The sequence below is a fragment of the Cicer arietinum genome, chromosome 6 (assembly GCF_000331145.2).
Source record: "Cicer arietinum cultivar CDC Frontier isolate Library 1 chromosome 6, Cicar.CDCFrontier_v2.0, whole genome shotgun sequence".
Classification (NCBI taxonomy): domain Eukaryota; kingdom Viridiplantae; phylum Streptophyta; class Magnoliopsida; order Fabales; family Fabaceae; genus Cicer; species Cicer arietinum.
In genome coordinates, this window is record NC_021165.2 from 45,647,296 (window position 1) to 45,665,005 (window position 17,710).

The 17,710-nt window shown below is 32.4% G+C and overlaps 2 protein-coding genes across 4 annotated transcripts; one reads left to right on the plus strand and one right to left on the minus strand.

Annotated features, from left to right (window-relative positions):
• The first annotated feature begins 5,797 nt into the window (after positions 1 to 5,797).
• On the plus strand, positions 5,798 to 7,995 carry LOC101493557 (transcription factor DUO1-like). Its single transcript, XM_004506409.4, has 3 exons — positions 5,798 to 5,996; positions 6,795 to 7,044; positions 7,356 to 7,995. The coding sequence occupies exons 1-3, from the start codon at positions 5,803 to 5,805 to the stop codon at positions 7,818 to 7,820; spliced, it is 909 nt and encodes a 302-aa protein (XP_004506466.1). The 5' UTR covers positions 5,798 to 5,802; the 3' UTR covers positions 7,821 to 7,995.
• Positions 7,996 to 8,408: 413 nt separating this feature from the next.
• On the minus strand, positions 8,409 to 16,517 carry LOC101488790 (uncharacterized Rho GTPase-activating protein At5g61530). Of its 3 annotated transcripts, none has more exons than XM_004506397.4 (10): positions 16,308 to 16,517; positions 15,143 to 15,261; positions 14,775 to 15,037; positions 13,898 to 13,960; positions 13,791 to 13,809; positions 13,413 to 13,511; positions 13,217 to 13,294; positions 12,601 to 12,845; positions 9,619 to 9,781; positions 8,409 to 8,862 (listed from the first exon to the last, which is right to left on the minus strand). In XM_004506397.4, exons 2-10 carry the CDS (start codon positions 15,201 to 15,203, stop codon positions 8,717 to 8,719), a joined length of 1,137 nt encoding a protein of 378 aa, XP_004506454.1. In that variant the 5' UTR covers positions 15,204 to 15,261; positions 16,308 to 16,517; the 3' UTR covers positions 8,409 to 8,716. The 3 variants fall into 3 exon arrangements, with proteins under 3 accessions (XP_004506454.1, XP_004506456.1, XP_004506455.1); XM_004506399.4 differs by having other exon boundaries at positions 15,143 to 15,214; positions 16,308 to 16,498; XM_004506398.4 differs by having other exon boundaries at positions 16,241 to 16,497.
• Positions 16,518 to 17,710: the final 1,193 nt, after the last annotated feature.

Below are 17,710 nucleotides of genomic sequence, written 5' to 3' on the forward strand. Positions count from 1 at the left end.
TCACCACCTTCATAGCATAAACACACTTTGGAAGTGCCTCTGAGGTATCTGAGAATCCACTTCACTGCTAGCCAGTGATCTTTACCAGGATTAGAGAGAAATCGACTAACAACTCCAACTACATGGGCAATATCTGGCCTTGTGCATACCATAGCATACATCAAACTACCAACAGTGGATGCATAAGGAACCTTCTTCATCTCTTCTTTGTCTTTCTCACTTGTAGGACATTTATCAGAATTCAATTTAAAATGAGTAGCAAGTGGAGTACTAACAGGTTTGCAATTGCTCATGTTAAACCTCTCTAACACCTTCTCAATATAATTGTGTTGAGACAACCACAATTTATTATTCTTTCTGTCACGAGTGATTCTCATACCCAGAATTTGTTTTGCAGGACCCAAGTCTTTCATTGCAAAAGACTTGTTCAAATCTTTCTTTAAAGATTGAATCTTCTTAGTGTCATGACCAACAATCAACATGTCATCCACATATAACAAGAGAATAATATAATCACCATCAGAGAATTTCTTGACAAACACACAATGGTCAGAAGTAGTTTTACCATACCCATGTTTCTCCATGAAAGAATCAAATTTCTTGTACCATTGTCGAGGTGCTTGCTTGAGCCCATACAAGCTTTTCTTCAATTTACATACAAGTTGCTCTTTACCTTTGACATCGAAACCCTCTGGTTGCTCCATATAGATCTCTTCCTCCAAATCACCATGAAGGAGTGCAGTTTTCACATCAAGTTGTTCAACTTCTAGGTTCAAACTAGTTGCTAACCCAAGCACAACTCGGATAGAGGACATCTTCACCACAGGTGAAAAAATTTCATCAAAGTCAATACCTTTTCTCTGATTAAAACCTTTCACAACCAATCTTGCTTTGTATCTTGGTTGATAACTATTCTCTTCTGTCTTTATCTTGTATACCCATTTGTTCTTGAGTGTTTTTCTACCATTAGGAAACTTTACCAAATCAAATGTGTGATTCTCATGCAAGGAATTCATCTCTTCTTGCATGGCCTTTAACCACTTTTCTTTATCAACATTTGTAATAGCTTCTTGATAATACTCAGGCTATTGAAGATCTTCTCAACTCAAACTCGGCTGGTGGCTCAATTGGAACCTGCTCATCATGGTGAGACACATGATCATTAGTTACATTCTCATCATCTACCTGTATATCTCCCCATCAACAAAGGTTTCTGCAGGGGGCTTAGGCGCAACATTTTCAATGTAACTTCTGGAATTTGGTTTTTGTTTTTCAGCTTTATCAAAATCTTCAATAGTCTGGTCTTCAAGAAATATCACATCTCGGCTTCTGATAATTTTCTTGTCAACCGGATCCCACAATCTATAACCAAATTCTTCATCATCATAACCGATGAATATACATTGTTTGGATTTACTATCAAGCTTGGACCTCTCATCTCTTGGAACGTGAACAAAACATTTGCAACCAAAAACTCTCAAATGACGGTAAGAGACATCTTTCCCTGTCTACACTCTATTTGGAACATCACCATCAAGTGGAATAGAAGGAGAAAGATTGATCAAATCCACTGCAGTTTTCATTGCTTCACCCCAAAAGGATTTCGATAATTTTGCATGAGAGAGCATACATCTGATTCTGTCATTAATCGTACAATTCATTCTCTCTGCAACACCATTATGTTGAGGTGTCTTTGGAACTGTTTTCTCAAACCTGATTCCATGTTCTCTACAATACTCTTCAAATGGACCTCTGTATTCGCCACCGTTATCTGATCAAACACATTTCAATTTCCTTCCCTTTTCTCTTTCAACACTTGCATGAAAGTGCTTGAAGACTCCAAATACCTGGTCTTTAAATTTCAAAGGAAATGCCTACACTTTTCTAGAGTGGTCGTCAATAAAAGTAACAAAACATGATGCACCACCAAGAGATTTACTATCCATCATACAAACATCAGTATGAACTAAATCCATGATATTTTGCCTCCTGTGAGGACCAGTATTATGAAAGGAAACTCTATGTTGTTTTCCAGCAAAACAATGAGCGCAAGTTTTTAGAGACGTACCTTTCACAGGAAGAAAGTTTTTCTTCGCAAGTATGTTGAGTCCTTTCTCACTCAAGTGGTCGAGGCGCATATGCCATAAATCAGAAGATGCATCTTCAATTGCATTCACTTCTTCCTTGCATAGCTTCGTAGGCATCCTATAGAGAGAAGTGGAACTTTGCTCCTTTGTAACCACTAGGGACCCTTTAGTGATTTTACATATACCACCATCATCAAAGAAAGTGTGATAACCATCAATATCCAAGACTTTCACCGAAATCAAATTGAGACGAATATCAGGAACGTGTCTAACATTCTTTAATTGAAGCTTGCAACCAATCATAGTTTCAACCCAAACATCTCCCATACCGATAATTTTACATACTCCTTCATCTCCCATTTTTACCATGCCAAAATCACCAGCACTGTAAGATGAGAAGAAATCACGCCTAGGAGTAACATGATATGAGGCACCCGAATCAATAATCCAAGTTGAATCCTAACATGCAAGGTTTATGGAATTATCATCACAAACAATGTAGACATTATTAACAGATACAATTGATGTTGTATCTTTATCGTTTTTCTTTTCTTTGTCTTCATCTTTTTCCCTTGATTGATCTCTCTTAAGGAATCTGCAATTTCTTTTTATGTGACCCGTTTTGCCACAATGATAGCATATCACTTCTTTTCTAGTCCTCGACTTGCTTCTAGACTTGCTACGACTTTCAGAGTTGTCGCGTTTATGGAAGTTTCTAGATTGACTTCTCTCTCGTGACTCTGTAACTAGTGCTTCTGACTTTGAGGAAGAACCAATCAAACCACGTTCCTTTCTTCGAGCTTCTTCATTCAACATGCTCTCTTTAACTGTTGACATTTTCAACTTTCCACTTGGAGCTGAATTGGTCAACGTCACAACAAGGACTTCCCAATTATCAGGCAAGGAACTCAACAATAACAACGCTTGCAACTCATCATCTAATTTAATTTCTGCAGTTGTCAACTGATTCACTGTATTCTGAAAAATACTCATATGCTCTACCATACATTTTCAACTTTCCACTTGGAGTTGAATTGGTCAACGTCACAACAAGGACTTACCAATTATCAGACAAGGAGCTCAACAATAACAACGCTTGCAACTCATCATCTAATTTAATTTCTACAGTTGTCAACTAATTCACTGTATTCTAAAAAATACTCATATGCTCTGCCATTGAATCCCCATCTTTATATTTCATATTCACCAGCTTCCGAATCAAGAATGCTTTATTTTGCACATTCTTTCGTTCATACAACTCTTTTAATTTTTCCCACATCTTATTAGCATATATTTCAGTTTCAACATGTGGATATACACTCATATTCAACCACTGTCTGATCAACGACACTGCCTTTCTATTCATCTTCTTCCAGTCAGCGTCAGATTTATCTACGGGTTTAGCAGTGTCACCCTCAATAGGATCATACAAATCTTTACTGTATAACATGTCTTCCATGAGAGTCTTCCAAAGTGTATAATTAGAAGAGTTGAGTTTAATCATATTGGGACCTTTATTTTTCTCCTCCATTTAAATGCACAAATCAAATAACCGAGCTCTGATACCACTTTGTTGGGAAAAACCAAAGATAATTAGCGATAATTATCTCAATAATGCGGAATATTTTTCCCCCCACCTGTGCAGATAAATGGCCAAACAGAAAATACAATTCCAAGAGCAATAATAATTGGCAGAAAATTAAATATGAGACAAACACAATTTTAACGTGGAAAACTTCCCTCAAATTGAGAGAATAAAAACCACGGGACCTAGTCCAGTAAAACTTCCACTATAATAATTAATGGGTACACCAAGAGTCTTCCTAATAACAATAGAGAATATCAATCAACAATAACAACCCTATAACAACCTTCCACTAAAGTGGGTATGCCAAAGTAACTCTCAGAGAAGATAAAACTACTCAAATTATATATTAAAATAACAAACTAAGTGGTAGGAATAACATACTAAATTTGTAGATCAAACGGAGCAAGTTTGCTACACACCTGTTACCACCACTGGAACCAAACTCTTATTTTTCTTCTCTGACAACCGTTCTTCTTCCGTTGTCTTTCTGTATGTCTCTTAGGGATTTCTAAATCCTTTTTATTACTTTCAAGTGGGCCAAGCCCATTAAAACCTTTTTTTTTCTTTTTTCTTTTTATTTCAATAATAATAATAATATTAGTAAAATTGGTGGGTTCCACGTGGGGAGTGAGTCTACCCAACATAAAATTTATTAACGCATAATATCCTATGTTTTATTTTATATTTAATTTAATATGAATTTTTGATATTTTATTTATTTTTCTTCTTTATCATATTTGTTTTACAATGTCATTTAATAACATATTCATTTGTAATTTTATATGCAGTTTTGTATATATGTTCTATCTTAATAACTTTATACACTAAACATGTATTTTTCATTGGTTTGTTAAACAATTTTAATTAAATTTTTCTTTTTAGTATATAATTGTTTATTAGTTATATATTGAAAATAATTTAAATTAATTACAAAATTTATATTTTTATATTTTACATTCGCTAAACATTACTACATTATAAGTATTAAAATATAAATATAAATTAACATTTAGACAAACACTCTTCTTATGTTTGTGTTCATTTTTTCTATTACACTAACATATATGAATCATAAACGTTAATTATTTCTTTGTAATTTCAATTTTAAATATAAATATATATAAAAAAGATATATATATATATATATATATATATATATATATATATATATATATATATATATATATATATATATATATATAAATTAAACAAACACTTTAATATGATTGACGTTGTTATATACACAGTTACATTTTCTGTAAACAATATAATATACAATATTGATTTTTATTGTTCTACTTATCCACTAACGTGTTAGAAAAAATCTATATTACTGCATGTCTTAAATAGTACAATGAGAAGAATAAAAAAACCACACCAAAATACATATTATTCATATGAGTATTGCTATTTAATATAATAAATATATTTCATTGTATTTTATAATTCATAGCTGTTTAATAGTATAAAATATGTATTTTATACTTTAATATTCATCGTCTTATTGTAATTAAAAAAGACTAATCGTCTATCCATATTTTTTCTATTTGTTGATATTTTTTCTATTTTATTGGATTCCAAAAGCAAAACATACGAACACTCCGTTTGTACACTAGTTTGAAATATAAAGAAATTGTATTAATTGTTTGCACTAAAAAAAAATTGTATTCTTGAAATAACTATCACACATCACACTATATATGTAAAATTATAAATGATGCTAAATCTTCAATTGTAATTTCACCCAAAAAAACACTTTAATTGTCCCATAATTGTTCCATAAAAAAAAATTAAATTGTACTTTTAAGTTTAATTTCAAAACATGGAAGAAATGGCGGGGTTGTGGATGTTCCCACTAACCGTCAAAACCGTTCATAGTGCGAGTGGGGGAATAATCCCATGAGTTCAATTCAGGTAAACCCTCAACAATAAACCAATAACGTACCGCCACGTCACACAAACCCAGAAACAAAAAATAAAACACACCCTTCCTCAAACACAAGTGCATCATACCCCATGAACCCAACCACACAATAACAAAACCGTCAATTACCTTTCAAATTATTTTCTCACACCATAAATCAGACAAAGAAGAGTTGAATTTAGTATATGAATGAAAAAATCTCAATGGAAAGAGAGTTTGAAAAAGGGTACATAAAGAAAGGACCATGGAGTAGTGAAGAAGATGAAGTGTTATTAGAACATGTTAAGAAATATGGTTCAAGAGATTGGAGCTCCATTCGATCCAAAGGTCTTTTGCCTCGAACTGGAAAATCTTGTCGATTAAGATGGGTTAACAAGCTTAGACCAAACTTGAAAACGTAGTGTAACAAATTTCTCACCCTTTTTATTTTCATTATTTTCTTAATTGTTGTCTTGTGCTTGTTTTGTGGTTGTCTAATTAGACAAAACTTACACGATGAGTATGTCATGTTCTTCACTAAAATTTATGGACTAAACTTAGTTGTGTTTATTGATCTTACAGTTCATTTTGATCTGTCAGGGGATTCTGCATTCACACAATCAGGGGTATCGATTGTCGATGATCCATTGAGATTGAGATCTAACAGTCCCAAAAAATGCAAATTATAATTTTTATATTTCAAAATACCGAGTTTGAATCTGAACTGTATAATCTCAAATTGAACGGCCACTAGAATTCCGACTGTGTGAATGCAGGAAATCGGCGACTGCAATGAATCTCGGTCTATTGTTTTCAGAAAGAACAATGCATACAGTACGTTATCTAAGTTTTATCCAAAATTTATGAAAATTGCCTCAAACTGTCAAATGGTGCATTATGTAAGTGTCTCTATGCATCAATTTCATATTAAAATATGTCTTTCTGCCGAAAATAGTAGGAACAATGTCTAGTATTGTGTAAGGAGGTTTAACTGTGATAAAAAAATAGTTAGGTACAAGACAAGAATAATTCCTTTGCAATAAAAGTAACAAGAGTTTTTTTTTTTACAACTTTAAAATAATGCTATTATTGTGTTTGTGTCAATTTGTTAAATAACAATTTGTTTTAATTTATTTATAGTAATAATAATGTATGATTTTTTATTTATTTTTATGATGCAAGTTTGGAGTGTGTTGTTTCAAATTTTCAATGGCAGAGGGTGCAAGTTTTCAGCCGAGGAGGAAAGCGTGGTGATTGAGTTACAGAAGCAATTTGGGAACAAATGGGCCAAAATTGCTGCATGTTTGGAAGGGAGAACAGACAATGATGTGAAGAACTTTTGGAGTAGCAGGAGAAAAAGGTTGGAGAGGACATTGGCAAGGACACCATCACCTCCATTTAAGCAGCAGAAAAACAAAGGAAAAGATATGCTTATTCTTAATAATAATCAAGTAAAAGTTGAAAAGGTGACATGGACAGATTTTTATGTGTTGTGTAAAATAGTTTTTGGAAATAGACTATCTGCAATCACACAATCATGTTGTACGTGTCTAGTTGTTCAATTCCGTTTAGGTGGATTCGCATTTTGATTTCATGTTTTGAATCAATATGAACTGTCCTATTAAGATTTGAGGCTAGAATTATGTGACTGAATGAATGCAGGGTTATCTCAACGGTAGAAAATCTAGGTGTTTGTAAGACAATAGAACCGTGATTTTAGTCTGAAGGGTTTCTATCATAAAATCATGGACTTGATGGTGAAAAATGTCTATTTCAGGTTCCTGAACGTGGATCCAATAAGCTGGAGGAAAACCTAACTTACCCCATTTCTTATATGGGAAACAAAGAGGTATTCAATATGATCAACCTTTCAGATTTAACAAAATCAAACTACCAAAATATAGAAAATGACCTTAATACAGTTGAGGTTGAAGTCACTCCACTTCACACAGTACCATCATTTGAGTCTTCATCAGGCTACAACTTTCCACTGCTCCCTGAATCACAAATGGACTTTTCACTATTTCCAGAGTGCCAAAACCTTGTTCAAGAGCCATTTGATTCCAATTTTATGGACATGTTTGAGCAGGAAAAATGTTCAGATTGTGTGTGGAGTCAGAAGCTTGAGACCAAGTTGCCAACTCTTGGATTGGAAGGAAATTCTCAGAGTACAAATTCAAATTGTTTCTTTAAGGACTTCCCAACTGAGATTTTTGAATACTTTGAGGATATTTCAACTTAATCAGAACAATAAATGTTATGAAATATGCTTTGTAGTTCATTTAGCTCTTCTTTTACCATAACCATATTTTCTAAGAGTCAATGCATGAACTGGTTTCAGGTTCTTTTAATTTACCAAAGAAAAACCTGAAGATGCACAGTATTTAAGTGTCAATGCATGAACTTGTTTCAGGTTTTTTTCGTACCTTCACATATTTGAAATAAAATATTTCCAAATTTAGTTACCAATGTAATCTGTTGATGAAAAACCTCAGGCTACATCATCAGAACATGGAACAGTATTGTGCATTTTTTTTCCTTTTAATTACATATATGTATAACTTGAACCAAACAGCCTTCAATGATCATTCAACAGAACCCGTAAATAATAATGAAATCTAGTCGCTGCAGAACAAATATTCTATGAATTCCAAGGTCCTAATAATGATTATCAATCCTTGTTTAAAGGGGGAAAAATCCATGCCATCTACTTGCTTATCTCTTAAAATCAAAATTACTTTTCTCCACACCTTTCACAACACCCTTGCAATCACACCTATCTTAAATGTTAATACATATTGTTCATAGGTGCACGAAATTGACCTTCATATGTATGTAAACATGACTATCTAAAATATAAACAGGTCACATCATTATTCATGCTAAGAACCACAATAAAACAGTTTGCAAGAAGTAGAGAGTAGCTGTACAATACTTTTGCAATCCCCCCCAAAAAAATATCCTTAAAAGACCTACAAAATCAGACACCCTTTCACTAAAACTGGACCAGTGTCCAGCACCCCAGCATAAACAAACATAGCTGCTATATAACAATCCCCACATCCAGCTCGGAAAACATTATTTGAAATCCAATATATCCAAGTCAAAGAATCAATAAAGGATAATGAGTAGGACAATTCATTTCCAGACTGTCTCATTGGCATCAGTGAAGATTGCATTATGATGTTCTATGAGCAGCTGAACGACCTCAATTGCGCCAAAGTCAACTTGCATGCCATCATCCAAAGGAATAGGAGAAGATGCATCTATGGCTTCACTATCATCTGCAACACGAGAAACAAGAAAATAAGATAAATGGTAATCTCCAATCAGCACTAATTTTTTTTATAAACCAATGTATGCAAAATCAGCACTAATTCAATGCAGACCAAGTTTTAGTTCAAAAACCCTACCAGAATATGTTGTGACTAGAATTCAATGTTGATCAAAGATCCATGAGTTAGAAGTACAACTTCAAGCAAATTTTAAAATGTTCAGTGATGCCCATTAAAAAGAAGATCCCAAGAGGCTAATATCAGGTAATTATAGACGTGCTGTGGCTAAAATATTTCATTGACATCCACTATTGACTTTTTTATATGGAAACTCAATCTTTTAATTCTACTTTAAAGTCCCATCACTAAACATTATAAATATATGCTCATAAGTTAACAACAATAGAAAAAACAAATTATTTTTCATTACTTGGAAGAAAACCAAGTTCCAATTGATGCTATCATTAGGAAGAAAACCATGTTTTTGGAAGAGCAGTTAAGATCCTTCTCCATATGATCAGAACCTATATGTGTATTTTTTGGTCTTCTACTCACATTGCCAATGTATAAAAAATAAAAGTATATTGTTCAGTTTAGATCATTGCATATCATTAGGTTCCCAATGCAAAGTACAGCTTCTCTACCTCACACGTTATGACTTGGAGAAGAATATAATTGACTTTTCATTACAGTCTATTGAATTAGATTTTCTGTCAATATGGTTATCTTTAAAATATTTACATGTTTAGGTGTCATTTTTCATACCAGCAAGCATGTCCCAGGCAGTTGAACCAGGTTGTGGTTCCAAGCTCTGTCTGGAAGGACTTTCTGACATTTGACTCCAGTATTGACGATAAAATTCAGGTCTGCCTTCCTTTTGCCACATGATAACAGGTGCCATTTCCATTGCAAGGCTTCGAGAATCCATCTGAACAAAGTCAATAATCTTGAGCATGCTGATCAAATCCAATTTCAATGTGGTACTACCTTTATCCTTAATTATATACACCATTTCAAAATAAATTGTCCCTAAGTATGAGACAATTTCAAATTTCTAGATACATTTCCTACTTTTTTTTCTAAATATACCCCTTATAAATACTAATAATTTGTCTTAGAAGATGACAAGCCAAAGTTGGATACATTCATACATAAAAGGGTATTTCAGGAACATCTACACACAAAATAAATACATAAAATATATTACCTACTTTTTTAACATATGTGAAAAAAGAAAATGGGCTTATAAATAGGGACAGCGCTAGTATCTAACAACTAACAGCAGTGTGATTGTTCTTAAGGTTAACCAATTGATTGATGGGTAAACAAAGACAATAAAGCACCATGATGATCATATTCAGGGAGTGATGAAGGTTGCTAATTATGAAAAAGCAAGCAAGTTATGCAATTTGGAAAGCAGTGCTAGAATAGGAGAAAAAAAGGTACACAAAGTTAGTACCACAAAGTTGCTAATTCTTGAAGTGAATCCTTCAAGAAGCACACAAAGTTAAAAACAAAACCAAAAGGTATTATTAATGTACATAAACTTGTCAGTGACATAGAGCTACCCAAATATTTTGTTTTGCTCAAGCCAAATTAGAGTTTATGCTATTTGCCATTATTTTGTTTGTAATTGTTTCAGCATTTTTCTTTAACTTTTAGGTGCATTAGTATCTCTAGAACTTTCTGTTATAGTCTTTAGAATCTTCATCCGACCTAACTAACTGTAACTTCAACAGCTAATGTCAGTTAGATAACTGTACTCTGCTTTAGGAACCTGTCTAGTTAGCTATATATATCAGGTTACTCATTATATAAAGGAATTGGTAATAAGGTTTCTGATTGAGAGATTGTTGTCATTAAGGATTTTGATATGAATTCTATTCATATTGTTAAGTAATATTAGACTTATATATTAAGGAAGATTGCATTCATAAAACGGCTTTAAGAAGACAAGGTCACTATCAAAATATTGTTATTCCCGGTCAGACTCATGAATGTCCTGTCCACTTTTCAATCCCCTATGAATTATGTATTTCAACCCTTGTTGAGGAAGTGTGTGCAGGTATTTTTGACAAAATATTCTGGTCTACATCCCCATATGGCACTCTCATCTCATTCGACATGTCTTGGAAATCTTAACTCACCACCAGTTTGTCACTAACAAGAAGTGTATGTTTGACATTGGTTGAGTACGTTGGGCAAACAATATCTGCTCATGTAGTTGAGATTGATCTATCTAAGGTCCAGGCTATCGTGGATTTGCCGGCTCCTACACTGATGTTAAAGGGCCTTTTAACTCACGGGCTACTATCAAAAGTTCATTTATGACTTCGGAAAGATTGCTCAGCTACTAACTGCTTTGACTAAGAAGGAAGGTTTCAACTAGGAGGAGCGGTAGCGGTCTTTTCAGTGCCTCAAGCAATCGTGGGCTTCTTTTTTAGTGTTAACTCTACCAGATTTTTCAAGAGTTGACACTTCTGGCAAAGTGTAAAATCAGAGAGAATTAGAAGAGTTTATAAACTGGAATTATGAGAAAATGAATTTAACTAATGTCAACAGTTACAAACCCCAATATATGGACTGAGACATAGAAGTTACACGGCTACAATACAGTTTCAATACAGCTTTATGACAGCTCAGCAAGAGAAGAAATAATACAGTGAAACCAGATGTAGACTAGGAGACATGTATTCTACCACATAAGGAAATTGGGGCTGTTCTTATGCAGGAAAATAAGCCCATTTCCATTTTTCAGCAAAGCCCTCTCACCCTGTTTATGAAAAGAAAATCATAGCTTTGGTAATAGAAGTTAAACATTGGAGGACTGTGACAAAGTTTCATGAAGCATCAAATTTGTCACAGCAGCGAATTAATGTTTGTCATTATATGGTCAGTCTGGTCAAAGGAAAGGCTGGAACTTATCTTGTAAACATCTTTGTGGATTTCTTTGAGTAGTATTTTTAGGTCATTCATTCCATAGACATTAGTCTGGGACTCTGGTCAAAGGAAAGGCTGGAACTTATCTTTTAAGCATCTTTGTGGGTTTCTATGAGCAGTATTTTTAGGTCATTCCTTCCATAGACATTAAAAAGGGCTGCAGAATTTTGATAAATCTTTTTTCTTATTTTCTATCACCTTTCTTTTCTTGTGTTATTATGAGGATAGTTTATTCAAATGACTACTCTTCTTCCACTATGAATAATAAAACTCAGTGTTCCAATATATAAATATAATATTGTGTCAATACTCAATAGTATTTGATCAAACAACAAAATAATAAAGCGAAAGACAAGAAGATTAAGGAAAACAATATGAAGGTAAGTTAGTGGCCAAACACAAACTTGAGAAACGACATGACTCACACGAGAATCAGAGACTGTAAAAAAAAAAGTCCACAACACAAATAAGAAGCCATAACCGTGCTAAAGCAATAAATTTTAGTTAAATACATGACCTGACATATACATTGACAAATCAAATGTCTTTAAAGAAACGAACAATTCAAATGGAAATATTGATAACCAAACGACAAAAGAAATGCATAGATTTGATTTATTTTTCACATGTTAAAAGCTATATGCCAAGCAAAGCAAGTATAATAATAGATTATATTTATAGGAAAGAAAATGTGTAAAAGATATTTTAAGTGTCTTTTAAGCAATGCATACTTCTTAAGAAAATGATTAGTTATATTGATTTCAAGAGTAAAATTATATGTGAAGACTAAAATACCCCCCATATTACCTTATTGAGAAGTGATTTCTGGCTAGCACGGAGCAAAAGTGCTGTTATAAACTCCAGAGTCATATAGTTTACACTAGAAAGCTTCTTAAGTATGTTTCTCATGGAATATATATTGGATCGAGCATCTTTGATCTCATTATAAAGCTCCAATGTGGTAAGTGGCTCAGGAAGGCTAGCAAGATAATATTTTACAAGAGCTGCTACATCGACTGGATTTGAGCCTTCTGGCACTGACGCAGCTGAATCTGCAACATGCAATTATAGAAGCAAATATAGCAGTGTCTAAGTTCAATAATATAATCTACATTCCTCCGAAATTATGAGTCACTTTGCAAAAAAAAAAACTGTCCCATATTACAAATCGATTTACAGTATCAATGAAATGTTAATGTTTCTTTTCTTATTATACCCTTTACTATTTATTACTCTCTATTCTACCCATTCTATTAATTTATCTTTTCCCATACCATTAATGAGAGATAATTTTGTATAGTAACTTATAATTTCTCTTTCCCATACCTAGTTAACTACATTTCTTAATTAATGTAAAATTGCCAACGTGGCTTATAATTTGGGACAGAGGGAGTGTCAGTTACTGAAAGAATGATCGAAATACCTTGGTTGTATAGGGAAACCAACTGCTGAATAACCTTTTTGTCCCCTTCAGATTTAAAAAGATATGGCAGATTCAATCCTACATATAATTACAATTGTGGAATTACTACTAGATTAAAATAAAAATAAAAAATGAGAGAAATAAAAGAAACGTGGACTGCTACATGGATATAGAACCTTACTCTAAAAACAGCTACCTGAAACTATAAGATAATCTGCACAATTGACTAGTATCTGAGGAATAGGCTTGCTGCAATCTTGCCTCTGTACAGTAACCTCAATAGGAACTCCAAATACTGGGGTCAAGACAATTAATGATTAACTACCATAACGCAGGAACGCACCAAATTTTGATTGAAGTAAAAATCTACCGTAACAGTTAAGTAGTAATAAAAGAATGTTATGGTCAGTGCCAAAATGGAATGCATCCCAAGATTCCTTGTTAGATAAACGGAACTACTTAGTCTACATAGTTAGAAAAGAAAGACTCTGAATAGTTCTACATAGTCAGCAAAAGATTTTGATGCATGAAAAGAACTGTCCATTTGTTCAGTTATGTGGTTTGAGAAACTTACCATCAGTCTTTGCAACTCCCTGCAAAAATAAAATAAAAATTAGTAAGAATATTTGACAATGATCTATACTAGTAAAGATACGCTACACTTAGCCAAATGTCATTTACCTTCTGCCATCTTTCAATGTCTGTCAAGATAGTCTTACTTTTTTGTGCTGTTATTTTTGCCACCTGAAATAGATGATAATGATGCCAAATCAAAGAAAGAAGAAGACAAAAAAAGAATCTGAGCATCATGTTGGTACCAAAAAAATATAATTAGGGCTAACTTGATTATGACTAGCAGATAAAGATATAGGAAAAGAGAGAACAGGCAAAGAAAAGATAGAAAAAAAATTTTCAAGAAAATAATCATTAATACCCAGGGTTCAAGTATACAGTTTAATTAAGCGCTTGTTCAAAATAGGTTAAGCATATGAGAGCTTATGTCATAAGTGCTTAAATTTAATAAACTATTTCCATTTGAACATACACACTGTTAAGATACTTGTGTTCTCAATTTAACTTCAAAATTAAATTTTGGGGGTGGATGGGAATTGAAGAGGGGACTAAGGGAGCATATCAAAATAATAATAATAATAATAATAATAAGGGTCATGCTAACAAGTGTCCCAAGGGCACTTGTTAAGAAATCAAAAAAGGAAAGAACAAAAAGCTTTATGTAAAAAGATCACTTTTAAAAATTTCAAGCATTTAATGCCACACATCCCAAAATTTTATTTCCTTTTCTGAATGCTTGACAAGTCCCCGAAGGACACTTGTTAGAATTTCCCTAATAATAACACAGTCTGGCTTGTTCTTTTGCTTCAAATTTAGTTGATATATTTTCATTAACAAAATTGCCAGTGTTTTCATCATTATATTTTATGTATTCAAAATTTGGCTATCAAAAAGGTGGAAAAAATTGAAACCTAATCATTATGCATTTATTCCTTAATAAAAAGCTATACATCTCAATCCCAAATCATTTACGCAACCACATTACCTCTTCAACCTTGGACTTCCCCACAGCCACCTTATCTTTTGTCCCTGACAAACCTCTCCTCAGGAATGCACCAGTTGTAGCAGCAGCTGATATCATTCTATCCTGTACAGCATGTCTTGTGGACGGCTGCTGAAGAAGCGCCCACCGACTTTTGACCATCGTCCCGACTCGTCCCGCCACTTCAGCTACATTACTCTTTGTATCCTTTGTTACCTCGCCAACAAATGTTCCCGCTGATTCCTTGGCTTCTTTAAGCTTGACCCCTACATTAAATTTCAGATTGTACAAAAGGAGACATAAACAAAGAGCATACAATAAACAAGAAAAGGAAAAGAAAACCAAAAGTGCAGAGATTTAGTGAAATGTACCTGAGGAAGAAAAGAAACCAGTAGCTTTATCTTGCCACTGAGGTGAGATTACAGAAGGCATTGAACCAGAGGCTGGTACAAAAATCAAACTCAACGGAAATATTAGTTGAAATTTGTTCCTGTACAGAAGTGAAGTAGTAAACCCTTAAAAGACAGGTCAAAAACAGTAATTCACAAAACTAAAGTCATCATCATGAATTCACTTACACAACTTTGTTCTAAAATCCATAAAATAATTTCGCACCTCACCCCTCTTTTGTAATGGATATGTATTCTCTCAATATATAAACTATTTTACACTCTGACATCCAATAAAAGTCCACTAATTTCCCACCTCACCCCACTTTTGTAATGGTATTTTGAAATTGATGATAGGACATAGAAAAATGGTGGAATCTCATTAGATGTTAGTGTAAACTGATTTGCACCAACCGTATATGGCTCTGTTTAAATAAACAGCTTAATTAAGTGTTTCCACTATATAGCATAAGCATTTATCATATAATTGTTTATGTATAAGATATACCTGTAACAAGAGATAAAATAAAATCAAACTGTTATTATGTAAACTATAAGTTGTCTTCATAAGCTATCCTAGAGAGCTTATGGAAATAAGCTGAAAACAGCTTATGGATATGTCATAAGTTGTCTTTGTAAGCTCTCTCAAATAGTCTCAAAAGTGCTTATGTCAATATATAAGCTCAAATAAGTCAATTCAAACATAACTTTGTCCATTAAACTCTAAATTAAATAAAATGAAATAAGCAATCAAATTAGTAGTCATGCTTACTTATCATCAAGGAAGATTATAAATTTCAACAAAATCATCAATCAAACAAATAAGAATATATTTTAGATTTCTACATAAAAACAGTCCACGTCAATACTAGAAAAACGCATAACATAATCACAGCACGATTGTTTGTGCAGTAAAAAGTAAAATCAAATCCAGGGGCAAAACCGATAACAAAAAAAAATCAACAATTTTTACTCAACTATAACAAATAAATCGATCAGTAATCTAATGGAAACAAATTAACGCAACAATTTTTTGTTAGCTGTGAAAGATTGCAAAAAAAAGATGTGAAAGAGAAGTACGAGAAAAAGAGGTTGAAAAACCCTATATGGTCCCGAAACGATTAGAGAGAATCCGATGAAAAATTACCTTTCGCTTCTGTGGAAGTTGAATAAGTGAGAAGAGAGAGAGATTCTAACTAAAAAAAATTTAAAAAAAAAAGTGAGCAACAGAAGAAATGAAAAGAGAGATACGGATTGGGAATGGGACTGCAGTGACCAAGTCGTTTGGATCGACCAAATAACTCCAAAACTATAACGGCACTTCTTTTGTCTTTTATCTTTCACCTTAAACTAGTCTTCCCCATCGATTATTATAAACAAAATAAATATTTGATTCTTTCCACATTTAAGTTCAATTTAATTTTAAAATTATATATTCTTGTTATTGTCATTAAAAAAAGTTTCAAATGAATAAATTAATAATTAAAAAAATAATTAATTAAATTGATTAAAAAATAAATGAAAAAAATTAAGGTGTTTTTTTTATTCCTCCATCCAAAATCAATCAAAAATAAATTTGGAGATTAAGGTTCTCTCTTCATTTCTTTACCATCGCATCACCTGATCACCATCATTGCATTTGAATCTTCATCTTCTTCTTCTTCTTCGTTCAACTATGACGTCATATTTGTTTGCAACAACTCAATTTATTTTCAATTGCCTGAATGTGAGTGTAGAAAAGTAATGCTTATATTCATCTCTAACATTGATGAAAATCTTAAATGACCATTTTGAAGATGTCATCATTGGGATATGAGTAATTTTTTTAAATCTATTATTTTTATGTTTTTTCTTTTGTAGTTATAATTTTCATTTACTGAATTTAATTTTTTGTGTTTTCTTTGTAAACCACTTATAGTTGTCAATTTTTAGTTAGTAATGCGATGATGATGATTCGATGTCAGTGATCTGGTAATGGTGATGCAACGATAGAGAAATGAGAAGAGAACCCTAATCCTCAAACTTATTTCTTATTTTGGATGGAAGGATTAAAATATAACACCTTCTGAATTCCTTCATTTCTTTTTTTTATTTCTTTTTTAATCAATTTAATAGTTTAATTTTATTTTTTAATTATTTAATTTATTAAATTGTCATGCCACTCCTCTGTCACATAAGCTTTTTTTTAATAGCAACTAACAACATGAATGGTTTTAAAATTAAATTTAACTTATATAGTTTAAATTGAAAGAAACAAAAAAAAAAAGATGAAAAAAATGCAAACTTGCAAGACAAATCAACTATTTAAGCCTAAACAAAATTATCTATATTACATTTAGTTTTAGTCACCGACTTTTCTTGTTAGATTTTTGTTTCTATAGTTTTTTTTACTATTTTATTTTAATTTTTATAAAATTAATTTTTATTGGAATGAATCTTTTAATATATATAATATTTGATTTTAATCTTTCAATTATAAGAGATATAAGGATTTATAGTGACTCATTTCAATAAAAACTAATTTTACATGGACTAAAATAAAATAATTAA

Excerpts from the sequence above, each read along its gene's own strand:
- LOC101493557 (XM_004506409.4), top strand. The coding sequence starts at position 5,803 with ATGGAAAGAGAGTTTGAAAAAGGGTACATAAAGAAAGGACCATGGAGT. Across the intron at positions 5,997-6,794 it reads CTTAGACCAAACTTGAAAAC|AGGGTGCAAGTTTTCAGCCG; the intron begins GTAGTGTAACAA and ends TTTCAATGGCAG. Across the intron at positions 7,045-7,355 it reads ATCAAGTAAAAGTTGAAAAG|GTTCCTGAACGTGGATCCAA; the intron begins GTGACATGGACA and ends TGTCTATTTCAG.
- LOC101488790 (XM_004506397.4), bottom strand. The coding sequence starts at position 15,203 with ATGCCTTCTGTAATCTCACCTCAGTGGCAAGATAAAGCTACTGGTTTC. Across the intron at positions 12,846-13,216 it reads GGTTTCCCTATACAACCAAG|ATTCAGCTGCGTCAGTGCCA; the intron begins GTATTTCGATCA and ends TGCATGTTGCAG. Across the intron at positions 8,863-9,618 it reads TGCCTGGGACATGCTTGCTG|ATGATAGTGAAGCCATAGAT; the intron begins GTATGAAAAATG and ends CTCGTGTTGCAG.